Genomic DNA, 24,706 nt, shown 5'->3' with positions numbered 1-24,706 from the left:
ATGTCTGTAGGGTTTGGATCAATTCTTGTGGGAGATAATAGCTTCTCACAAACTGCTTCCCTGATTGGTAAATACTTTGATGTTTCATTATCTTCCCTGAAAAAGGCAGGTCAAACATGCACTAAGTTAGCAATTTTGCTCTCTTTGTGATACATGGTCTTTTAAATGTAAATTCAGTCAGGTTCAGGGCCAAGCCTTGTGTCATTCATCCAGGTAAGCATCTCACCCATTCTGAAGATGGACAGCAAGGGCCGGGAAAAGCCGCTAGAAGGCTTTTCTTAGGACTCACACTCAGGCTCCAGTGAGACTCCGTGATCACACAGTTCACCCTAAACAGAAGTGTTTCAAGGAATTTACCCTCTTTCCTAGATTTTAATCTATGTCTACATAATTTACTATATTTGACCTTAAAGCACTTCTCTGAGTATTGTCCTTTACAATCTTTTGTATAGGTCAGTCACATGGCTTACTGGCCTTCTAAACAGTTCACTCTTCATCCTTCTTTCCTGACACACATTGACACAGGCCACCATTGGCAGCTGTTTACACATCTTACTGCGTCTGTCACCCTGAACTCAACCTAAAGGCAGCACTGTGATAGATCTCTCAAATGCCTCCAAACCTTTCAGACGAAGGTTGCTGACACAACTCATCAGCAACTCCTACATGTCCACTGACTTCATAAGGTGGATCTTGGTAGCCATCAGCTGTCTGGGTCCAAACAAATCCTGGTGCCTGCTCTGAATGGATGTCAAGAAAAGCTGCTGGCTGAGTTCCTGCTACCCAGCTCCTGGCCTCCTGGCTAGCTTATGCCCCGAAATAACAACATACAAATTGTATTAATTTAAACACTGCTTGGCCCATTTCTATTAATGCGTGTAACACCACGAAGTGGTGACTTACCAGGGAGATTCTAGCCTATGTCCATCTTGGTTCAGAGCTTCATTGTGTCTGCCCTGGAGAGGAGTGGCATGGCATCTGCCTCACTTCCTCCCAGCATTCTGTTCTGTCTACTCCACCCACCTAAGGGCTGGCCTATCAAATGGGCCAAGGCAGTTTCTTTATTAACCAATGACCTTCCTCCATCACAGGCAGAGTCCACAATAGCCATATGTAGCCACATGGTTCTATGTGGTAGCAGCCACAAAGGCCTCAAAAACGCACTAATAAAACACACACACATATATAGTAAGTGATAATTATTATTAAAATTAAAAAAGAAACCCCAGGTTTTGAATAATCAGATTCTAAATAGAGATTCAGATTCAAATAGAGTTCTAACACATGCAGCAAGGGATGCTTGTTTATCTTGACTGCTCAGAACCAAAATAATCACACAGGAACTGTGTTATTTAAATCACTGCTTGGCCCATTAGCTCTAGCTTCTTATTGGCTAACCCTTACATATTAACTTAACCCATTTCCATTAATCTGTGTATTACCACGTGGCTACGGCTTACTGGGTAAAATTTCCAGTGTCTGTCTCCTGCGAACTACATGGCTTCTCTCTTCCTCTGCCCTTTTTTTCTCCCAGCATTCAGTTCCATCTTCTGCACCTACATCTGTTCCACCCTCAACCTTAGACTCAAGCCAGCTTTCTTTATTAACCAATTGTATTCATAGCATACAGAGGGAAATCCAACATCAAGCACATTTAAAATAAGACATAATTTTATATTTATGGCAAAGTTCCAGGTAAAATGTCAATAGCTACTGAACATTTGTGGCTGAAATACAGATAATAAAATATGAAAAATATAACACTTTCTGTGCATACAGGTATTGTGAGAACTTCTTAACATAAACAAACATGAAAAGAAACTCTTGAATTGTCGGCAGTTACCAACAAATACTAGCGAATACTTTCCTATCGACAGGCATCATGGTAGATGCTGGCGTGACAAAGACAAACAAGAGTGTCCTTTGTCAAGGAGCTCAGAATCTAGAGAGCAGTTGCGCGTGGACAAAACAGGCCACTCTACAATAAGGAGTCAGCTACAGGTAGCAAGAAACGCTTGTTGTAGCAGAGAAGAGAAAGCAGTTAATCACTCCAGCTCTAGAAGGCTTTCAAGAGAAAATGGCATTGCAGCCTGGCCATAAAGGGATTAGTGCTATGAAGGATGTTCTAGGAGTGAACATTAAGAACACAGAACTACGGCATGGGCGATGAGGGCTGGAGCCAGCGTTAGCAAAGGAAAGCAGGACAGTATGTGGAAGAGGATGACCGTTAAGGCCACACTGTCAAAGAATCAACTCTACTAGAGGTCTCAGGAAGAACCTGGGATGTTTAGGAGAGAAGCAACTAAATAGGAAGTGAGATGAGAGAATATTCTAGAATAATCCAGAGTCTTCCAGAGAAGAGACCAAAGACGCTCATTAGTGAGGTGTCACAACTTTTAACTCAGAAGTTGCAGAGGCAGAACTAAGCTTTAAGCAGGAAAGCAAAAATGACTGAGAACAACCAGTGAGGGGCAGAGAGTTCCATGGTGACCAATGAGGTGTGCGGAGAAAGGGGAAACAGGTGCTTGGCAGGCATGTACGACAGATAAGATTTCATGTTGTATTTTCCCACTTTCCTCAAAAAATTTCTTGTTCTCCTTGCTCTGTCAGCTGGATCTCTCCCATTTGCCATGGATTTAGTGTTAGCACTGAAGAAGTGGAGAGAAAGGAAAATGTCACTGTTGTGTGCGAATTTCTCTATTTCCAAGTTATAAAACAGAGTGTCACATCTTTTTTTAAAAAACTTATTTATTTATTTATTTATTTATTTATTTATTTATTTATTATGTATACAATATTCTTTCTGCACGTATGCCTGAAGGCCAGAAGAGGGCACCAGACCTCATTACAGATGGTTGTGAGCCACCATGTGGTTACTGGGAATTGAACTCAGGACCCTTGGAAGAGCAGGCAATGCTCTTAACTGCTGAGTCATCTCTCCAGCCCCCCAGAGTGTCACATCTTAATGCCCAATAAATATTCGTGGAATAAAAATGTCTGGAGCTTGGTATGGTGGCACAAACCCTGTATTTCCAGAGTATGGGAGGCTGAAGGCAGAGAACCACGAGTTCTAGGTCCACTATGGCACTGGCATGATAGTGTCTCAGGGAGAAAAAACAGTAATGAAAAGCAAACAGGCAAACAACAATCAAAAGGAGGGTAATTGAACTTCGAAATGGACTTTTAAGAGATTGTGATTTGGATGACAATTTTGAGGAAAAATGCTTTTTGAGTAAATACCATCAAAGGAGCAAGAGTGGAAAACGGGGCAGGAGGGGAGAAGGATGAGGGGAAAGGCAGTCGCCAGTCTTTGGACACTCCGTAAAAGCAGAGAAAGGCAAGGCTCTAACTTCAGGCCAATTGTGCTTAAATAGGTACATCACAAATGGCCCATGAAGGGAAAAAAAATCTTTATTCTATAAGAGCTATACAGATGATTTTTCTCTCAAAGCAGGGTCTAGTGTGAGCCTGCTCCTGGCCCATGTGGTATAGATCTGAGGAGGATTAAAGATGGAACCAACTGGAAGAATAGAAAGATCATGGCTCTAGTCCCGTCTGAAGGCAGAGGAGAACCCACACCATGATGACATGGCTCAGAGAAGTAACAGAAAGCACCCCATGTGTCTAGCAGCCTAGAGTTTGTCAGCGGAACCTCTTTCCTGAGCTGTAGAAGAGAGAATTCCCAATCGATATAGGAGCTACAGTTTGGGGAAGAAAGGAAGGGAACATTCTGAAGGTGTGTGTGGGCACTTGGAAGTCTTCGAGGAGTATTTGGTGACTAACGGTCAAATGGAAAGGGCAGTGAGAACCAACTTGGAGGCTGTGGAGTAGTTTCCTCTTAGCTACTTCTGAGAGCTGAATAAAGAATAAGGCTCAGTAAGCTGGGGTGTGGAGAAAATGCCTTTGATCCTAGTCCTCCTGGTGTAGAGGCAGAAGACTCTTGCGTGGGAGGCCAACCTGAGATACACAGCAAAACCTTGTCACAAACAAGCAAGCAGAATAGAATGGAACTCTAAAGAACCCATTTTCCACCTCTTTCATGCCCTTAGCTGGGATGGAGCCTGGTAAGTTTCAGGGGCACCCGTTAGACACCACACCGCTCTTCTCCTTCCCATCATCCTTACTTTGTTTGCCTCATCTATACTTCCTGCCTGGCTACTGGCCAATCAGCATTAGTGAACCAATTTGAATGGCAAATCTTTTCAGTGAACAGGAGGATTATCCCAAAGCAGGTTATGGTGAAGCAATAAGGCCATATTATTAGTTCTGTTGAATGGGAATGCTGAGTGAGCTGAGTTTTACTCTCTGGAGAGGGTTCAGTCCTGATAGGGTGGGGGTTAAGGGATGAGTACTTACAGGAGAGGCAGTCTGAGATGCTTTTTTCTAACCTTGGAAGTGTTTGGCAATTCGTTAGGACTTTAAGTACTTGTACATATGTCGGGGTGTACCAATCGCTTTTATTCCTATGCCGGTTGTATTGGCTTCAGATGTTATGCTGATTATCTGTTGATGCATTATCTAATTATTCTTTATCAATAAAAAATTTGGGAGTCAGATATGGGGTAAGGATCTGGATGATCAAAGAAGTGATGGAGAAGCAATCAATGACCTATCTCTTTTGTTCCTCCATCCAAAAGGCCTGAGATCCCCTCTAAGCCCCGCCTGACTGCTCCTATCTACCTGTCCTCAGTCTTCCAAAACCTCTATGTTTAATTTTGGTCAGCTAGTAGCTAGCTCTACCTTCTGATTCAAAGCAAACTTTGTCAGAATGCAGTCAAAATCTCACACAACAATCTATGACAGAAGAAACTGCTTCTGTGGCTTGGCTCGAGGTCAGGACCTTAGTGTGGTCTGGACTGGTATACCAAGCTACTTGGGAACTTCTGAAGAATACACGTCTTCCGGCTCGCTTGCTTTCACCCATGTTTACTGTACAGGAATTCTGAAGGTGGGAAGGAGAGGGAGTTTGTGGCCCAGCAGTCTACATCTATAGGTTGCTTTTCTATGACATTCTCATGCTCAGATTTGAGCATGATGGGTTAGTGAAACGGCTTTACAAACACATTCTGGTTGAAAGCTCATGGAGGTTACAGTTTTAGGAGTGTGCTCTTACCACTTAGTATTCGATGGCAGCACTTCCTGGAATCTTGAATTTTGGACACCCAGGCATGATCTGGCTAAGTCCTAGTGAGGCAGCTAGGGCTAGGCCTGCGGGCTCTGGCACAAATCTTTCTACCCCACCGCCTGTCTCCACCACTCATTACGCTGTCTCGGCACATTTCCTTTATGTTTAATTGATTTATTTGTGTAGATTTCGGAGTGTCTGAATGTTGCAAGCAGTAGGGAGTAAATTATGTTCATAAAAATATTTACAAATTTACCTAATATTTAAGAATAAGTGCCCGAGAAAGGGAATTTATAGTATTTTCTACTTAATGAGCAAAGAAGTGTTTTCTTAAGATAAATTCAATGATCTGTATAGCTAGGGTGAGAGGCATGGCAGTCAGGGATGGACTGACATGGAAGATGCAGAATGAGATGGGCAGTCAACACAGACAGCCCAGGGGATCTGGCATTTGGAGGAGGACGCACACAATATTAATTCAGAACTCTAGCTCCATGCTATGTTAAGTTTTCACACTCTTTTTGATAACAAATATTTTTTCTCCGAGTTTTTTTTTAATTTATAAAATATATTTCTTGCTTTAAGTTGTCTTTGAGGGCAGTTAGTACATAAAGTATCGACAAGACAAATAGAGAAAATAAAAGCTTGAAAGTAACTCAGAGAGGCCTTTGTGTTTTCAAAGATACCTTCACCTAAACAGCACACACTGTAATCGCTTCTGGTATAACAGCTAAATTTGGCACAGAAACTGCCAACAGAAAATGCAAACAGCATCTTTTAATTCATGGGGAAAAAAACCTTAGAATCTTCCTATATACTTCTAGGAAGTCAGAATAATGAGTATATATTCCTATCAAAGCATTGAATCACACAGCGCCACTTTGACAAGACAAACTCAAATAGTTACCCTACAAAGGATACAAGGAAATCTTGTTTTCAAAATTTTACTTGTGTATGAAAGTATGAGAACACTTGATAATCAATCAGACCAGTATGAAACAGTACACACCACTGTGTAATAACATAAAATGATGTGCTGCATACATTTTCAGATAAAAAAGACTATCATAAAAGCAGACCTCTGCAAAGGCTGTGGGCTTTCCTTGTAGATCAGAAAGCCTTTTGCTCAGGGCAGGACTGCCCCCATGTGGAACAGGCGAGCATCACAGAAAGAGGCAGAAATGTTTAACAGAAGCAATGAGAATTACCTGTCAGCATTCCCTGAGAGACTTTATTCTGGATCCATTGATCGAATGCTCCTCTTTTGGTACAAGTAGTCCCACACTGACACTGACAGATCAATTAGGAAGTGATAACTATGGAAATAGCCGTTATCCTCACTACTCCAGAGATGTAAAGTGACTTCCCATCCGAGCTTGTCAGAGACACCAGCTCAGCCCCTGCTCGGATGCACTGACTCAGGATCAGTATTTTAACAAGATCCTGGGTTCTTTGTGTGCATCTAGGTCTAAACCTTGTCTCCGTTCCACCCCATCCACCTACCATGTGGCTGCCTAGGTGCCTTTCGCCAAGAACCCTACCTCGTCCAATGTCTGTGGTCTCAGTCACCTATAAGCTTATCTTTGGAAACGTGACAATCTATTTTATAGGTTTATTTTCTCCAACTAACATGTTAATTCCACAATACGAAAAAATATTAAAACAAATTCCCAGAAAAAGGGGCTTTTTTTTTTTTTGGTTTCAGGAGAGATTTGAGTATTTTATTTTGACCAACCAGAGCCCTTCAGCAGAATTCATATACATATATATGAACATTTTCCAGAAAAATTAATTTGTAATACATTCTTAAAATACCAGCATAATGGTATTTATTTACAAAAAATATTTCATTATTTAATTTTGAACCTTTTGGCTGTGATGACAAGTTTTTTTTTTTCTATTAAGTCACAGGAATGCAATTAGCTACAAACTTTCAAGACATTTTTAGCATTGGCGATAGTGCTACTTAAAAAACGAAACAATACATAGATAATTAAAAATACTTGGAAAGCATATTCTAGTGATTATCTTCGAGTTGCTGGACTGAGCAGACATAAAGAGAGGATGCATCAGCTGGACAGCACACATGGTGTTTGCACATAGGCGAGCACTCTGGACCAAACATGCTCGTCCTCGGTGTGGACGATGCTAGGAAACTAAATCTGTCTTTTAAAATACTTTTTCTTTGAAAACACATTTACAATGAACCAATGGTGTAACTAGAAAGCCCCCCACCCCAGTTCTAGCTTCCAGGTTGAGCAGAGGCCACATCTAAAGTATCCCCCGTTACTATTCACAGACATACAGAAATCAAGTCACTATTTTTCATCTTTACGCTATTTCCATTGACATGTTAAGTTTGTTTGAAATTCATTAATTGTCTTTAATTGAAGCAAGGTTTAGATAAAATACAAATGATATTTAAAAAACCCCAAAACATCAAAACCCACAATTACATAAATAGAACTTCACAGCAATTAACCTACACCTGTTTTTAAATGCCTGAGTCAAATGACCTACAGTGAATGAATTGACACTATTTATTCACATCTTACAGACTAAAAAAATTAACTTTAAACTACGTGTCTCGCTGAAAAATATTGGCAAAGTACATTCATGCTTCCTCTGAGAAACAGACACAGGACATCTCTTAAGCAGCTCTGGTGATGGCATCTAATTCAAGAATGAACCGGTCGGTAACTTAAGACCCATAACTGGGAAGTTACTAAAACCATTTACTTCCTCAGGAAAGCTCAGCTCTAGTTTTCTCTGCCAGCTTAAACAAGTGTTTTCTGTCCACAGAACCTTCACAGCATCTGAGGCAGACAGCGGGGATGCCCACAGCACTGTGCAAGCAGACCGCGAGGAGAGAGCCGCTGCAAACCCCAGCAACCCTGTACACATTTCCAAATCAGAAGCACACGAGGGCATAAATCTCAACCCAGAACAAATGCTGGAACAAAAGGACAAAACAGAAAACAAGAAGGGACACCAACTACATAGGCGTACTCTTCAAGATAGAGATAAAAAGCCTAGAGATATTAAACTGATAAAGAACAAATTCTATAAACCACAAAATAAAAAGCCTTCATTGACAAAAATACATAAGCTCTGTTCCTATTTTTGGAAATTTATTTTTAAAAAAGGTAGAAGAAAATATCTGGATAATCATTTTCAATATATATATTAAAACAATAGCTAAGTTAGGCAACCAACAGCAAGCTGAAACTACAGATAAAGTTATAGAAATTATTGTTGTGAACATTTTCCCTCAAAAATAAAATCAGTATTTGAAAATATTCAGCAGTCTTTTTTTAAAAGAAACTATATAACTGTATCTTGTCATGTATGAAGACTTGTCAACGCTGCATGACTTTTAAAACTTAATTGTATCTCTATAGGAGATATCAGTATTTTTTATTGTAAGTGTAAAACATAACTTCTTATATGGATAATATGCATACTTTTTAAGTACTTTGATTTAACAAGTTCATCATTTTTAAAATTAAAGAAAACATTTATAAAAACTTATCTAAAACTAAAAGTACTTTCTCTAGCAGTGTATAAAGATGATGCATGACTGTGTGACCGGAAAACAGCTCTGAGTGTCGCAACAAAAACCAAGAACACCGAAATGTACAGCAAATAATTTCATTTGTTTTTAATCTTCAAAAGCTATATAAAACCCTACTAAAGGTTTTGAAACTGATAGGTTTCAGGTGCAGCTAGCAGCATAGTCATGATTTTGGTATGTTTCATACACACATATATCATTTGATTTAAACCGAAAATGCAGATTAAATGACAAATAAAAAGTCATTATCTAAAAAAGTGCAGAAAAATATTCAAGTTTAAAGTTCAGTGCTCTTTATTTTGCAGAAACAAATAAACAAAATCCCCCATTAAAATAAATCTTTGCCACAAAAAAAAAATGTTCCCTTTGGAGATAGCTTTACTAATGTCACATGCGAAACCCTTGGGCAAAGTAGATTCGAATACAGAACTCAGGATAAACGTGGAACGAATCCCCCAGTCCTCGGCTGTCTCCCGGCACCGCCTCATCCTAAACATCTGCACACTTCAGGCTTGTTTTGCACACTTGACGTCTACCTGCGCTAAGTTCTCAGTAGATGCTTCTTTAAGAAATGTCCTGATAACTCTGCAGTCTACTCGCACAGAATGACAGGTGGACATAGCAAGTATTTTTCCATGAAAACCTCAAATCTAGAGGAACAGGTTTTGTTTTTAAAATCCATAATCAAATTTTTTGAAACACAGTATGTCTGGAATGTGTTAAGGTGATGCCATATTTCAAACAGAGATAAAGATTTTGACAGAATGAAATACTTTAAAGAACAGTATTCTAAGCAAACACAGATTGATTTTAGTTTGAAGATGAAATGAACTAGGTATGTGGTACATACAGAGAAATCTCTTCCTGTTAATAATGTTAATTGCAGAATACTTGAATTTCAGAATCAAAGACAAATGTGATCAGTGCTGAGGGGGCAGAGAAGACACACACACACACACACACACACACACAGCACACATGCATGTGCACACACATTTTCATTTTCTGATATTTTTTATTTTGACCTCTTGTTGTTGCTGTTAGAATTCCTGAAACTTTGGCTTGCTGGTGACTACTTCTTTTTGCATCAAAAAAAAGGACAGGAGTGGGTTGGGGGAGGCAGGCCGTGTCAGGCTGCAGTAGTCAGTGCCCTGGGTTGGTACTGCAGACTGGTTTATTTACAGAATCAAGCACAGCTTGGAAAGATCATTTTCTCTATTCAAAAATACTTTGTACTCTCTAATCTAGTCTCTTAGGTTGTTGTGCACAATATGTAGATTAATTAAAATAAGAAACAAATGACTTAAAATAATGCATTCGGATGATCTTATAAAATCCATCTCAGGTAAACACATCTACTTCTCTACTAATAAATAATTACAACTTTGATTCATTTTATTTACATCAGTTAAAATGACTATAGAAAGAAATTCGATACACAAATAATGCAACAGAGAAATAGGCGAGGCTCCACACAGAGTCAAGCAGTGTCTTAGGCTACGTTAGTACTTTTCACCCTTGGAAAAGTCCCCACTATTGGTATTCATAAAACTGCACCCTTTAAAAAGGACACAACTCTTCCTATGAGGTATCATGGGACATGGGATTAGTGGATAATGTATAATGCAAATTAAGCAATTTGTAAGCTGCCAAATGCTCACAGCATAGACATGAAACAGAAATATTATTCACCTTCTACAGATTGACAAACTTTTAAAAATGATTGCAGTTATAAAACATTTTGTCTTGATCAGTTCTCTACCACATATATCTAATCCTTACTTGATGCTATTTAAAATAAACTTTGATGTAAACTTTCATATCCAGTAGTGCACATTATAAAATGTAAACAAAAGAATTTTTTAGCGAAAGAGGAACAGGTGAGTGACAGGCTGTGGAACTGAAGATGTCTCACGGGGACCTTCACACATCACAGGGAGGAGAGAACACGCAGGCGCCCATCAGTTCGAGCCCTGCTTATTTCAGGACAATGACTCAGTGCAGACTTTCATAGAAGACAATATATAAATACCACGCTCCCACTTCACTCCTTCCTTTGTGGCTTTAACAATTATATCCTCCAACTGTGTATAACAGGCGTCTTCCTTCCTAGGCTGCAATGTGACTGCAGGAACCGACCGGTGTCTGCCATTTAATACACAGCTACCCTCATGTTACTCCAGTGATCATACTTTCCTTTCCTTTTTGCTTTTAGTATTTCGAAAGGATATGTACAGATTTGCAATGTATTTCTACAGGAGATATTTTGTAGGTCATTAGACTAGACTCTTGGACAATTACTGACAAAAGAGGCTTGCAGTCTTCCATGCAACAGCTATGTGCACTAAGATTTAACTGGCTCATCACCTGAGTGGACCGGAATTGTTAGCAAATACAGGACAGTTTAAAAGGGGAGCTGAGCACTTTACTGAAACGATGAAACATTGTTGTTTTAGCAATTTTAATTAAATAATGCAACGGTACATTTGGTTGAACATTTTATAAAAATTCAAGCAAAATTAAAAACGTAGCCAATTTCAACTTTTCTACAAATTTGAACAGTAACTCTTTTGGTCAAATCTACCTTTAGCTGAATTAATGTGAACGACGACAAAGGACACTGAAGAATTCTCCTCACCACAATGGAGGGTTTCTTACTTTCCACGCCGCATGGCCACTACATGGAAACTCTCAGAAGATGAGCGATTCAGTCATGCGTTACACTTTTCCATGAAAAAGTGATAGATCACCTTGTTTGCTTCTGAAAACAGAGGAACGGAACACAAATATACAGTAACGAGAACCGAAGAGGATCCCATACACAAGCGTGTGTACGCTTAGATTACTGAAAGCCACCATTTTCAGCACAGTCTAAAGGTAAGGGGACAGTTTGTTGTTTCTCACTAACGATACTGACGGCCAGTCTGCCTGAGAGAGGGCGAGTCCAGACAGCTGTGTATAATTCAGTCCCGACACAAGTATGACCACTTCAGACTCAGAACTTCTCATTTATTGCCTCTCCCCACGTCGGATAAAACACTGATGGCAGATACCACGGCACAAAAATCTTTTGGCATATGAAAGTTTAATACAGGAATGATCCAAGGACTTCTCCACATCCCTTTGGACGTTCCATCCGAGAATGGGACCCCGCTAAGCTCTCCGCTGTCATCTCACAGCCAGCACACGCCATATGCTGCAGTCTGCACGCGTGAGTTCTCAGGGAACCGTGAGACTGAGGTAAGCTGTGCTGGGAGGGGACGGTTTTCAGCAACGCGCTTCCCGCTTGTGTTCTTTCCCCAGTACACCAGTGACTGCAACAAGGAAACTGCCTCCTCCTTCTGGCTGAAGTTAGTTTTATTAGACTCTGGTTGTCAGAACTGGTACCACTTCTTATCTTTGTATTTCAGCATCATCTAAAAGAGGGGAAAAAAATCAAGAAAAATATGTTTTCATGTTTCCAGAAAAGTATTTATAATTGGTGTCTATAAAGCATACTACCCTGAAACATTCCAGACTGATATTATACCCTTCTTATTTCAATTTATTTAAACTAGCAAGAATTATCCTATTTAGATTAAAAATAGCTATATTCACTAAAAAAAGAACTATCCTAGAAGATGCTGAAGTTTCTAATACGTATCATAATTTTTTTGATGTGTGAAATAGTTTGTTGCTTTAGTGAATAACTTAAAAATAAGGCAACTGCCATGTCTCTAATTAGAAATAAAAGTAACACTTTATAAAGAATCGGGGAAAGGCTGGAAAAAGTACTTCCGTGTCAAATTTCCTAAGCCCTCGCTGTGTGCCAGACAACAAATGACACACTCTTCTTACTTGATTTCAATTGATCTTACAATTCTTGTGGTTTGTATTATTTCCGCAGTTTCTCAATTAAAAAACCCACGGTTTCAGGTTTTACTCAAGGTTAACAGAACACTGAGTCTGGGGTTTGGGCCTGATTATCTGAATTCAAGAGTCTCGGATCTCACCTCAATGAACTGTTCTCATTAGACTCTCAATTATGTCTAAAACCTGCACCTACAGAAGGGAAAGGCAACCCTGCTCCTGTGGCTTGGGATGTAAAGATACTGTGAAAGTGACAGAGCTGTAGCTGTTTGTATTGTGGCAGCAAACCCTGCTCTTTGATGAAGGCTATTGGCTCACACTGGAGGTGCTCATGGGCACCCAGGACTCAAGCAGATGCTCTAGACAGATCATCCAGGTTAAATTATGTCCTTCATGCAACGTGAGCAAAGAAGAGAGGGCTATTGGTTGAAAAACTAAAGGAATGCTAGTATTATAAAGACTGGATAATCCAAGATAGAAATAACGTTGATACTGTTCACCTGGGCAACTATCTAAGACACCCTAGAAGGCCAGGCTAGGAAGCTGAAATGAGACGTCAGCAGTCCAAAGCGTGAAGTCCAAGAGTGACACACACATGCAAAAATAATGTGCACTTTACACAATCGTTTTGAAGCCCATAAAAACATTAAAAATTTCTTTTTATTTCACACACATGAGGTTTTTGCCTGCATTTTTCTATGTGAACAACCTTATGCTGCAAGCAGGCCAGAGAAGGGAATGAGGTTTTCGAGAAGTGGAGTTAGCAGATGGCTGTGAGCTGCCATGTGGGTCCTGGGAACCAAGCACAGGTCCTTTGCAAGAGCAGTGAGTACTCTTACCTGCTGAGTCATCTCTGCAACCCATACGTTAACTCTTCATAAAGCCCTGTATCAGCCAACAAAATCTAGTTGTGCGAGCATCATTTAGAGATCCCTACACTTTATGGCATCTGTTTCTGAGGCCAATGAGTGCACTATGAAGGCTGTGCCCCTACTTCTCCATGAGCATTAGCCTACAACACACACAGATACAACATGGTAACTGATTTTTAGATATTTAGAGCTACCTGGAAGAACCCAGGAGACAACTGATTTCCTTCTTAGGTCAAGATGGTTGCAGGCTCTGGCGAGTTAAGGAAGGTTAACATTTTTATTGAGGTCACAGAAAACAGCTGCATATCTTCTGTATTGCTTATGAAGGTCTTAAATGGGCATCTTCCTTCAAAAATGTACAGATTTCGGGAGTCAGAAAGCACTGGCTTATTCTTTTAAGGGTTCCCTCTTGTGGTAAAAATTGGAACTTGCAAATTTACAAAATACATGCTTGTAGAAATAACAAAATGTGCAATATGTAGTCATTTTTATATTATCTTTCTCTAGTTCTTAGGGTGACTGTCTGCATGTCAGACATACCTCATGAGCGTGTTTAGAAAACGAATCTGCACTGGATAACATAGCTGCAGTTCTCTCTTCCAAGTCACCAAGTTTCTGCCCTCTTTCATCCAAAGCCAACCTGGCTCGGGCTAATTCACCCACAACTCCAGATGCAGCTCCTTTCACACCTTCAATGCCACCAGGACCCGGGATGTGCTGTGCAAGGCTCCTCGAGGCCCTTCCTGAGGATGACTCTCCAACTGGAAGGTGAAGAGTGGAGAAAAAATGAGCAAAAACCCTTCCACATAGCAGCGTTAAATTACAATTTTTGGATCATGTGGCAATATAACTAGAATATTAATATTTAACTTTATAATATACCTTTATTGTGTTGTAAATTACTTCTAGATGCTTTTCCAAACATGCAAAACAACAATGCACCAGTATAACATCCTACTCTCTCCTCATTCATACCGCAGAGCTCTGGGAAATCAGGGCTAGTGAGCCATTGTTGGAAGAGGTAAGTATATCGATGCAGGTTTTGTAACTAAAATTGCTTTCTGAGTTGTTAACATTATAGTTTATGAATTTTAAGCTTTTAACTTTAAGCCATAAAGATCTAAGTTTTAATTTTCACATTTGATTTATTGTTCTTATTCCACACATGCTTATAAAATTACTATTTTCATTTGGTAGCCCAGATCTGTAGACAAATTTTCTTTGTCTCCATTGTTTTCCAGATACATGAAATCACATTTTTCTTTAAATGGCTTGCTTCTCCGCTTCAGTACCCAGGTCCGGACTCTCTAACACACAGATCGCAACAAGTCTTAGGTCCCTGAGATCAGACTCAGTTATACGCCCTCTACTTCTTCATGTTTCCTTGACCCCTCGCACACTGCTCAGTCCCAGAACGCCTTCATCACGGAAGCCCGCGGCATGTCACCATCACGTTCCACTCTTCCTGTCCTGCTTGTGCTCACTACTCTATTTCTCTATATCTGCCATTGTAAATACTCCACATAAATATATCACACAGCCTGGGCCTCTCTTGGCTAAAGGATCCACACTGAAGATAAGGTCTCAGTTGATCTGTATAGAAGCACACATCAGTGCCATTTCTCCTTAAGGCTGAAAAATGAATCACTTTTGGAGCACACCACATTTTGCCTACACTGTCATTAACCAATGGGTAGTTTCCATTTTTTTTGACTTATTATAAACAATGCTCACTTGGAAGTGTTTGTGTAAACATACATTTTTCAGTTCCCTTGGGCATATATGCCCAGGAATGGGATGGCTGAGACATGGGCTGGACACTTGGTAATTCCATGTTGAACTTTCTGAGGTCTAGGGGACAGCTTTCTCAAGAACTGCAGCATTTTCATCATTTCTTCAAGCAACATGAGCTGCAGCTTCTCTACACCCTTCCAATGCTCCTGTGTCCTGATCGCAGCTATCCTAGTGAACAGGACGTGATGCTCCACCAAGGCTTCTGCCACACACTGCTTCCTTAATGACAAATGATGGTGGACATCTTTTGATGATTACTGATCATGAATATTTCAAAAGAAATCCAAACTTTCTGCTCATTCAAAATTGGGCTACTTATTCTTTTATTGGTGAATTATAAATTCTTTGTATATTCTGGATAGTAGACTTCATCATGTATCAGATATGATATGCACGTGGTTTGTCCTATTAGTGGAATTACCATTTCTCTTCTTGCTATTCATTTTCTGAAACACAGCTTTCACACAGATGAACTACAATTTATCTCATTTATTCTTTGGTTGTTTGTGAGGTAGGTGAAGCATCTGGGAACCACTGACTGAGGTGAAGATTTTCTTCATTCCTTACAAGAGTTTTGTATTTTAATCCTCATGTAAAAGTCCTTGATTCTTTTGACTTAATTTTCATGTTGCTGGTTTTTATCCACATGAATATCTGGTTGTGTCAACATCTTTTGTTGAAAGGCCATTATTTCATCTCATTGGATTTTCTTGGCATCCTTGCAGAAAACTGACTGAGTATAAACGCAGTAGGCTAATGTCTGGACTCTCAATTGTTTTCTATTGCTTATGTACATGCCAATACCCCACGTCTTACAGACAACAGCTTTGTAGGAACTTTTGCCATGGAAATGTGTCTTCTCATGTCTGCTTTCAGACTTTGCTTATGGAAGGGGTATCTTCACTTCCTTCATTTCATATAAATCTTACAAGCTGTTTATTGGTTTTTTTTTTTTTTTTTTAAATCTTACAAGCTGTTTATTGGTTTTTTTTTTTTTTTTTTTGCAAAAATCCAGTTTAGAATTTGATGGGGATTATTTATACTGGTTTGAGGAGATGCACTGATATAGCAGCAGGATAAATAAAGTCTTTAAATTCAAGAACATGAAAATCTATTCTCTTTACCTATTATTATTTTAAATAATATTCTCAAGCTTTAGAGAGAATGTCTTTTCCTTCTTTGGTGAAGTTATCTCTAAATGGTTTATTTTATAATGCAGAACTCTACCAGACCTTCCAAGAAGAGCTAACACCATATAATGTACTCCCCTAGTTACCCCATAGAATGTAAAAGGAAGAACATTCCTCTTGTCTCAGAAAGTCTACACTACTATGACACCAAGACCACACTGAGATCTAATAACTTTTTTTTCGTTTTTGATGCTGAGATACATGGAGCTTTTTCCTGTGTTTTCCTTTGGGATTATTCATTGCTATCAAATAGAAACCCAGGTATCTTTTAGAGACTGATCATAGATCCTTTGACCTTGCCAACTTGTTTATCAGCTTTATTGATTTTTGATTGGTTCCTTAGGCTCTTCTACAATCAAAATTCTGTTATCTGCAAAAACAGACAGTTTGACCTTTTTCCACTCTGATTCCACTTTTCTCCCCCTCCTCTTGTGTAATTATCCTGGTTTATGCTTCTAGGACAGTTTCACAAGAATTGGTGAAAGCTCTCTGCACTTGCACATGAATTCACTGTGGGGGAAAGGAGTTCAATTAGAATGTCATTAGGTATGTGTGTATACACGTGCAGACATGCACATACATGCTGCTCTTCAGCAGCACCCATGAAGCATGCTCCTGAAAGAAGAGGGAAGCACATGAGACTCGGAGGTAAACAGAACTTCTGGTCTAGGGAAGCAGGAGTTTGGATGGTGAGTCTCTAAGCCCTGCCTCCAGCTCTACAAGAACGAAGATGTGCTGCCGAACGGCATGGTCAGCAGAGTACTGACAGAGACTCCTGGACTGTCCGGCTGTCTGCAAGCTTTGTAATGAGTTCTAGGGTTTGAGATCTCTTAGATATCACCTGCAATGGGATGTTCCCTGTTGGACTGCTTTTGAGGCATCCTTACTCCTGTATAAGAAACCCCTCATTGTTTGGCCTATCTACTAGGAACCCCCAATAAAAACTCACTGATTCATCAAGTTGGACATGGGTGCAATTATTACTCTGGTCAGTGATGGGATCCCTTTCTGGGATGAACACATATGTGCACATTCCATTTTCCCAGGAAGTTTCTCATGTAGCACATGCATATATCAGGTTTTTGAAGAACTCAGCCATTCCAAGAAGGCAGTATTCAAATCCATTCAATCTTAACTTCTCTCAACAAGTGTTACAAAATTTAAAATCCCAAATAGAAGTTTTAATTTTTGTTAACATTTATTTCTAGTTCATGCATCTACGCATGCATCCAATCAGGACCTTGTGTGTGGTAGGCCAGCCCCGTTCTACTGAAATTAACCATTGACTAAATTTCTCTAGAAATAAGTAACTATTGTGAGATAAAAAAAAATGCCCCCTTCCTCAAGATGGGTACACTTCAATTTCTGGAAGGCAGGGATATGGTACCCTATCATAGAAAAGGGCTCCACAAGTGATTGAGCTAAGACTCTTGACCTGGTCTGGTGAGTGTGCATCATCTAGGCGACTGCAATCAAATCACAGGACTTCTTAAGAGCACAGTGTTTTTGTGCTTTTGGTGGGCAGGGAGAGACACAGATTCAGAAAAGCAGAGAGATGTGACACTGCCTTGCAGAGTGAGAAAAAGATGGGGAGCCATGGGATAGAGATGACCTCCAGACGCTGAACAAGAAAGGAAATGCCTTCTACCCCAGAGCCCCCAAATGAAGAACACAGCACTGGTGGCACCAGGATAAACTGTGGTTATTTCTAACAGACATAACTGAAGCCTAGTAAGCTGGGTTGTTTTAGGTCAATAGATTTGTGGAGTAACAGCAGTGTCAGAAAACTAAGACAAATAATAACGTATAAAGATCTCATTTTAAGGTTTCATGTATTGATTTATTCAGCAAGTCCTCGAACTTGGTACTGGTAAAGTGTTAGCTACAGGTTATTTTGCCCTGGATGAGGACAGTAGAACCTTGGTCACTCCTTACTCTCCATTTCTCAGCTGCTATGAGGCAACAAACTTTGCTTCCAGCAGACTGTTCTTCCTCACCCAGTGGGAGATGGCTTGTCCGGCACACAAAAAGCCCAAGGTTCAACTCCCAGTAGCAGGAAAAATACCCTAAACAAATAAAACCAACTTTTCCCCTTTCTGTCAACTTCTCTCTGGTATTTTATAAAAGTGACAGAACTGCAACACACTCATCAATTAATGGCAATCAAAAAATAAAACAATAAAGATCACATGTAATATAAATAAAAACATGATTTCTAAACTACCAATTAAAAGTTGTAAACACCCTCTTTTAGCCATTTGAAGTTGTGCTGATTTTGGTTTCCTGAGAAAAACATTTTCCCGATTGAAAATAGAATGACACAGTAATTTTATGCCTTTTGTTAAACCATATCAATTATTGCGATAAATATGAAAAAGTAAGCATAGCTTATACATGTAACAAAATATTTATAAGGATTGAACGTTTTTGCCTTATAGGAACATAAGCCAAATTAAACTAGCCGACTTACATAGCTCTTCTCTATCCAGAGACTGTGCGCCACCTCCGAACAGGCCTTTAAAGAAACCCCTGTTGGGTGCCTCTGGTGTTTCTACAGGAGTGAACAGCTCACCCAGCATCTCCTTTAAAAGCAAAACCAATTACACTGTTAAAGATCCAGGGAAACAGAAATGTAATTATCAAGGTCACCACTGTAAATGTCACGATGTAGTGATGATTTCCTGGAGATTCATAACAATTCACAAGACAATTCCAAGTGGTCAGAGCAAAAACACACTGGCTCACTCTAACAGGAGGGTTCAAGACCAGATCTACTAGGACAATCTATTGTTTTCCTCTCCCATTGATTCTTTGTTAGCATGCGTCAAGACAGTATGCCTGCCTAGAGGGTGAGGGGACCTAACTTGTGCCTGAGACTGTCTTGGTATGTACCCCAGGCTGGTCCGGAACACAAGATCTTTTTCTGAGTTCTGGGACTGCATTGCCATGTCCAGTGAGTATCTGATTTTCAAGATAACCTTTAAATCTAATTCAAGAAGCTGATAATTAAAAGATAACCAGATTTTCTTCTAACAGAACATTCTCTACCAGCAGGCCAAGTCATTCAGGGTAACAATGGCCATAGTCAGTTTCAGAATTGTTATCATTTAGACAGGTCAACTTCATTTTCATAAACATGTCATTTCCACAAACATCATGTGACACATGGAAATTCAGAAACCCACAGGAAGAGGGAGGAGCAGCTTTGACACTGACAGTCTTCCCCTGAACTACGGTCAACATTCTTCAGACAGAAGAAAAATAAGAGCAAGTTTGGAGAGAGGAATGGAGTAGCCAAGGAGCCTATGGCCAACATGACACTAGAGGAAATGCTCCACTCTTTCCCACTCAGCGCTCTGCACTTCCTTCACTACAGAGTTTGCAGTCTTCGTGAGAGGACGGGGACAAGAAGACGAAGGGATGCGGCTGGAAAGGAACATGTCCTTTATATGCTGGCAACACAAAGTCTGACTGGAAAGAGGCGCTACCAATGTCTTAATATGGCTTTGGCTTGTCTTAATGTCTTACGTGCTTCTGTCTACAAGAGTAGGAGTTTATGCTCTGACGTTATCAGTTGTTTTCATAACAGAAAGATGCTGGGCTGCAGTTAAGAAGCCGTTGCTAACCTAAGGCGACAAAGACCTTTTCCCTTTCGTTTCCTTTTAGAAGCTTTATAGTTTTAGGGTTAAAATGTAACTCGGTAATCTACTGTGATAGTTGTGTTAAACAAATTAAGTAAGTCTTAGACAAAACTTACATGTCTTTTTTCTTACTTGTAGGCTCTAGATTTTTTATTGATCTATAAAACTGTGTATGCATAGAAGACATGTGAGAAGAAGAACATACTGCATAGGGTATAATCAGGACTAATTAGGGGGCAGCCAAAGAAGAAAAGGCAAAGGGATGTGGGTGTAAGCCCTATGTATATTGCATGCCTACATGAAAACTACCCTCTGCAACCCAGCATACAAAAATAATGTGCGAAACATAAACCAAACAAAAAGGTTCTGAGTTTCCTACATTGGCTCCAATGGGATTTCCAGGAGAAAAGGACACAAATAGTATGAGGGCCCCAGAGAATCCGTAAGTTCTACAAAAGTTCTAATACTTGTGTTGCTCACTTGAAGATTTTCACACGTCTCTTGACTGTAGGTGAGTCGCTGGATTTCTGTAGGTGAAACAAGGTATAACGCTTGTCCATTGTTGGTGAAGCAAAAGGTCCTGGCTATCCGCATGTTCGTAAGGGGCAAGTAGTAGACGTCCAACAGAGGCCTTAGGCTTGGCAAACTTGAGGGAAAGTAAACAATTTGTTAGTAATAGGCAGCAAGTTATTCGTAGGGTGGGTATACTGTACAATAACACTATGCATGAAGAAGTGACAGCCAAAACCACTACTCTGAATGCTCGTCTAAAAAATTCATGAAAAACAATAAAAAAAGGCTGGGGCTGTCAAATCATTTAGTTTATATAGCTGAGGGAGGGAAAATAGGGTTTGCACTGCTCATACCCTTGTTTACTATATTACCTATATAGAAATAAATTCTTAGTGTATAAGATGAACAACTCAATATCTTTTTTTCAAGCTGAATTTATACTGTGATCCAAGCAGGAATGCTGTATGTGTTAAGAAATGACCTCGTTATACCTGAAAGTCATAATATGGCCGTTGGCGCAGAAGCAGGCGAGGCAGACACTGTTGCTCAATGCTACAATATCTCCACGAAGCACGAAGGACGTCTCAGTAATGTTCTGCTTGTACGCACAGTTCTGGGTCGGCAGTGAGATGACCTTAGCTTGCTTTTCAGAACATATCACTGCATACTGGTTTTCACTAATTTCCTGAGAAGAGGAGGGGGACACTGAGACAGGGCGCCGCTTTTTCAGCTTCTCCTTTTCGTCTTTTTCTTCGGGAACGTTGTGCTCTTTCCAGGGTTCGGACGCAGGTGGCATTAAGCAGCCCGTGGCATCCAGAAATGCCATTCTCAAGATTGCACCTTTTAACCTCAATATAGTACCTAGAACGTAGAAGTTTAGTATATACTTCCATTTTTAAATTCAGAGTAAATATGCTTATTCCAACTCTGACACTAAATACACATAAATATGCTGGATGCACCCTGTACTGAATATGTAACTGAGAAAAATAGGTTACTGAGAAAAATCCAAAACTCAAGCCATGTTACTTATGAGTCTGGAAAAATATGTCATCCTTACATGCTCCAAACATAATGTCAACAGTTAATAATTTATAAATTAATCAAATAATTAACTCTGCCCACACATATCTGATTAATAATGAATGATTAGGTGTTTTGTTTAATGTAGAACTAGAAAATTTATTTTCCTTAAAAACATTAAAACTAATTTGTGGACACAGACACCTGTGGAAGAGAGAGGACAACGTGGAGAGTTGAGTCTCTCCTTCCCCTTTTTCCTGAGGCAGGGCCAGACTGGCTCGCCTGAGAGCTCTGGGCCAGTTTCCCTGTCTTTCCTCTTACCTGACACGGGAGTGCTGGGATTACAGAGGTGTTCATGCTGAATTCTGGGGAACTGAACTCAAGTAAGCAGGTTTGAGTGACAAATGATTTTACTGGCTGACCCTTCTCCATAGCCCTAGAAAATTTATTTCTTAAAACAGAAAGCTGCCACTAATAGCATTTGTTCGTACAATGCTTAGATCAGTAACTGGGTCAGAGCATGTCCTACACGGGGCACCATCTGCATGCAGAGCCAGGGCATACGCACCACTTGGAGACACAATCACTGGCTGAAGGAGTCTTTGGTCGGGCCCTGGAGGAAGGTTCAGTGTGATGATGAACACTGTTCCCAGCGTTGTTCCCACCCACAGACATGGGGACGGGGAAGAGTCCGCCTTCCGAGTGTAAGTTTCACAGAAATGAAGAGCAGAGATGGCCTCTCGGGATTCCTTGTCAATGCTGGTTACACTTGAACTCCGCGATCTGCTGAAGGAATTATCTTTTATATCTGAAATGATTTAAAGTGTGCGATAGTTTTAGTTATAACATGTCACACTTTTTTTGTTGTTGTTGTTTCAAATTTGATCAAGTACTTAAATTTTCCCCAAAGCAAAATCTATGGCACGTGTAGCTTTTAATGTCCTTTCAGGTGAAAGATAAACAATTTACTTTTATGTTAATTAAATTTCCTTTTTGCTTAAATACAAAATGCAAATTAAGTTTCAGAAGAGCAGCCAGAATGTGTGATCTCTGCATGACCTTTGTATCCAGCACCCACTGTCCTTGCAGGGCTGTTACTTCCTGGCCATCAGAAGACATGATTGGATAAAAGTAGAGATGGGAAGATCCCTTCACATCTTCACATGTACAGACTGCACCTAGAAGTGCTTGAAGGCTGAACCATGTCTGTTTCTCAGTTTGTTCACATGAACACCATAAAAACCAGAGGAAGATTTCCCTTGATAGAAAATATTCATCTACGATATTTGGCTTCAATATGTGTACGTGGTACCTGGCTCTTAATGCCAGGCATATTTCTCCAGTCAAGTTTGACTGTAGCACTACAGCCACTCACTGCATTTTAACCTGCCTGAATGTCTGTCCGTGAGGGTAGCAGACACCTGGATGCGGAGTTAGGACGGCTGTGCGCTGCTGCACGGGTTCTCTGTCTACTTTACCTTCACCAGTATATATTTGAAAATTATACCACTATTTTTCTTCCACTAGCTTCTCAGGTTCAGTTCTAACTCCATCTGAAGCCTTGGCCTCATTTCTCTGAGCATGCCCAAATGCTTACCAGGCACGCTCTCTGCTTTGTCTCCTAAGAAATCCTATCATCAACAGAGCTTTAAACTCTACTGACGTTGGTGAATTCCGGGTTACCTTAACCAGTAGGCCCCAGCCCTGCTTCCATGCTTTCACTTTACCCACACAAGAGTGGGGATGCTAAGTTCCGTGGCAATATTGTTTCCCTTTTTTCTGTCGGCAATCTAGTTCACTTATTTTAAATTCAGGTTCTTTACCTAGACTGACAATGCCTTCTTTAGTTTCTCACTGCTAATACATCTCAGTTTTATACAGCACAATTATAATCACTGTGATTAAAAACATCCCTCAGTAGCTTCTACTTGTCTATTTGATCATGCTCAGTCTTACTATGATCGCCCAGAGCCTCTCAACAAACTTCGAGCATAAGTTCCTGGCTCTGTCTCAGATATTAAGCCTCTTTAGTTTGTTATGGAACCTAAGTGGAGATCCCTGGTTTTTTCCAAACCTAACCCGTATTTAACTGTGGGATCTTCTGAAGATCCTTGCATCTGACCCTTCAGTGCCAGCAACAGCTGTCATCTCAGCCATTCTTTAGGCCTCTGCCCTTGTGGGAATTCATTCGGCCAATAACTTTTGGGGTACTAGCCATTGGGCGCTGTCTGAGTTAGCTAATAAGAAGCCTAAGCCATTGTCCAAACAATTATATTTAATATACTAGCCTTTACATGACTATTTCAGAAGTGGTTGCAGGGACCCGGCGGGCAGAGAGAAATCGGCCAAGTGGAGTGGGCGAGACGGAGAGAAGTCTCCATCCATTTGCACTCTGCCCTTGACTCTAAGCTACTGGGCTTGTTCTCTCCCACAGCTGTCCCAGAACAATGGGACCCACAGCTATTTCTGACTTGTCTTATTTCCTGTTATAAGACTGCTGGAGTGCAAGGATGGTATTGTTTTGATGCTCTGCAGAATTTGCTAATGTTTCACTTATGAAGTTTATTCAACAAACACTTACTAAAGATGGATCGATAATCGATACTTTAAGCCATTTTGTTCAATGGTGTCATTAGGTGTATTAAAATTCCCAGAGGCCTCCATAAATCAATCCTAGTGTACCTCACTTCTGAAATCACGGCCTTCAATGCTTTTTAATGTCATTAATTAAAAGTGCAGGAAAGTTTTCCAAGGTGTATCTTAGAAATATAAAAAGGTATAACCCAATCCTGATACTCCATGGGCTTCCTGCAAACAAGTTTAGACTCATAAATAGAAAATATTTCCCCAATAATTTCATGTGGCAGATTTTGATGGCAGCAAGCCTCTAACTCACTAGTAACGACAGCAGCCAGGGCCATATCTAACTGCAGATTCTGAACATTGCCTTTCTTTTGTTCAAAGGACTGTACTTCCCTGACAGGTGACACCACAGTGGAAAAGATGATTGCTCTGGTGTGGAGAGGAGTAAGTGTGTCACCCTGACACGGATGCCTGGGAGTCTCGTCCCCAGAGTGGCAATGCTGGCCTGACAGGAGGAGTGAGTGTGTCACCCTGACACGGAT

At 40.2% G+C, this 24,706-nt stretch overlaps 1 protein-coding gene across 1 annotated transcript in view; it reads right to left on the bottom strand.

The window, feature by feature from the left end:
* Positions 1 to 8,975: 8,975 nt before the first annotated feature.
* Positions 8,976 to 24,706, bottom strand: part of Stxbp5 (syntaxin binding protein 5) — a 143,119-nt gene continuing 127,388 nt past the window's right edge. Inside the window, exons 24-29 of the mRNA XM_005361026.3 lie at positions 22,150 to 22,389; positions 21,050 to 21,419; positions 20,526 to 20,691; positions 18,875 to 18,986; positions 13,961 to 14,181; positions 8,976 to 12,115 (exon numbers count right to left, since the gene is read on the bottom strand). Coding sequence (XP_005361083.1) covers positions 12,074 to 12,115; positions 13,961 to 14,181; positions 18,875 to 18,986; positions 20,526 to 20,691; positions 21,050 to 21,419; positions 22,150 to 22,389 — 1,151 coding nt within the window. The 3' untranslated portion in view covers positions 8,976 to 12,073. The remainder of the gene's footprint in view (positions 12,116 to 13,960; positions 14,182 to 18,874; positions 18,987 to 20,525; positions 20,692 to 21,049; positions 21,420 to 22,149; positions 22,390 to 24,706) is intronic.

Source organism: Microtus ochrogaster, linkage group LG4 (assembly GCF_000317375.1).
Source record: "Microtus ochrogaster isolate Prairie Vole_2 linkage group LG4, MicOch1.0, whole genome shotgun sequence".
Taxonomy (NCBI): domain Eukaryota; kingdom Metazoa; phylum Chordata; class Mammalia; order Rodentia; family Cricetidae; genus Microtus; species Microtus ochrogaster.
Note: the sequence above shows the minus strand (reverse complement) of the source record. Positions and strands in the feature narration are given on the sequence as shown.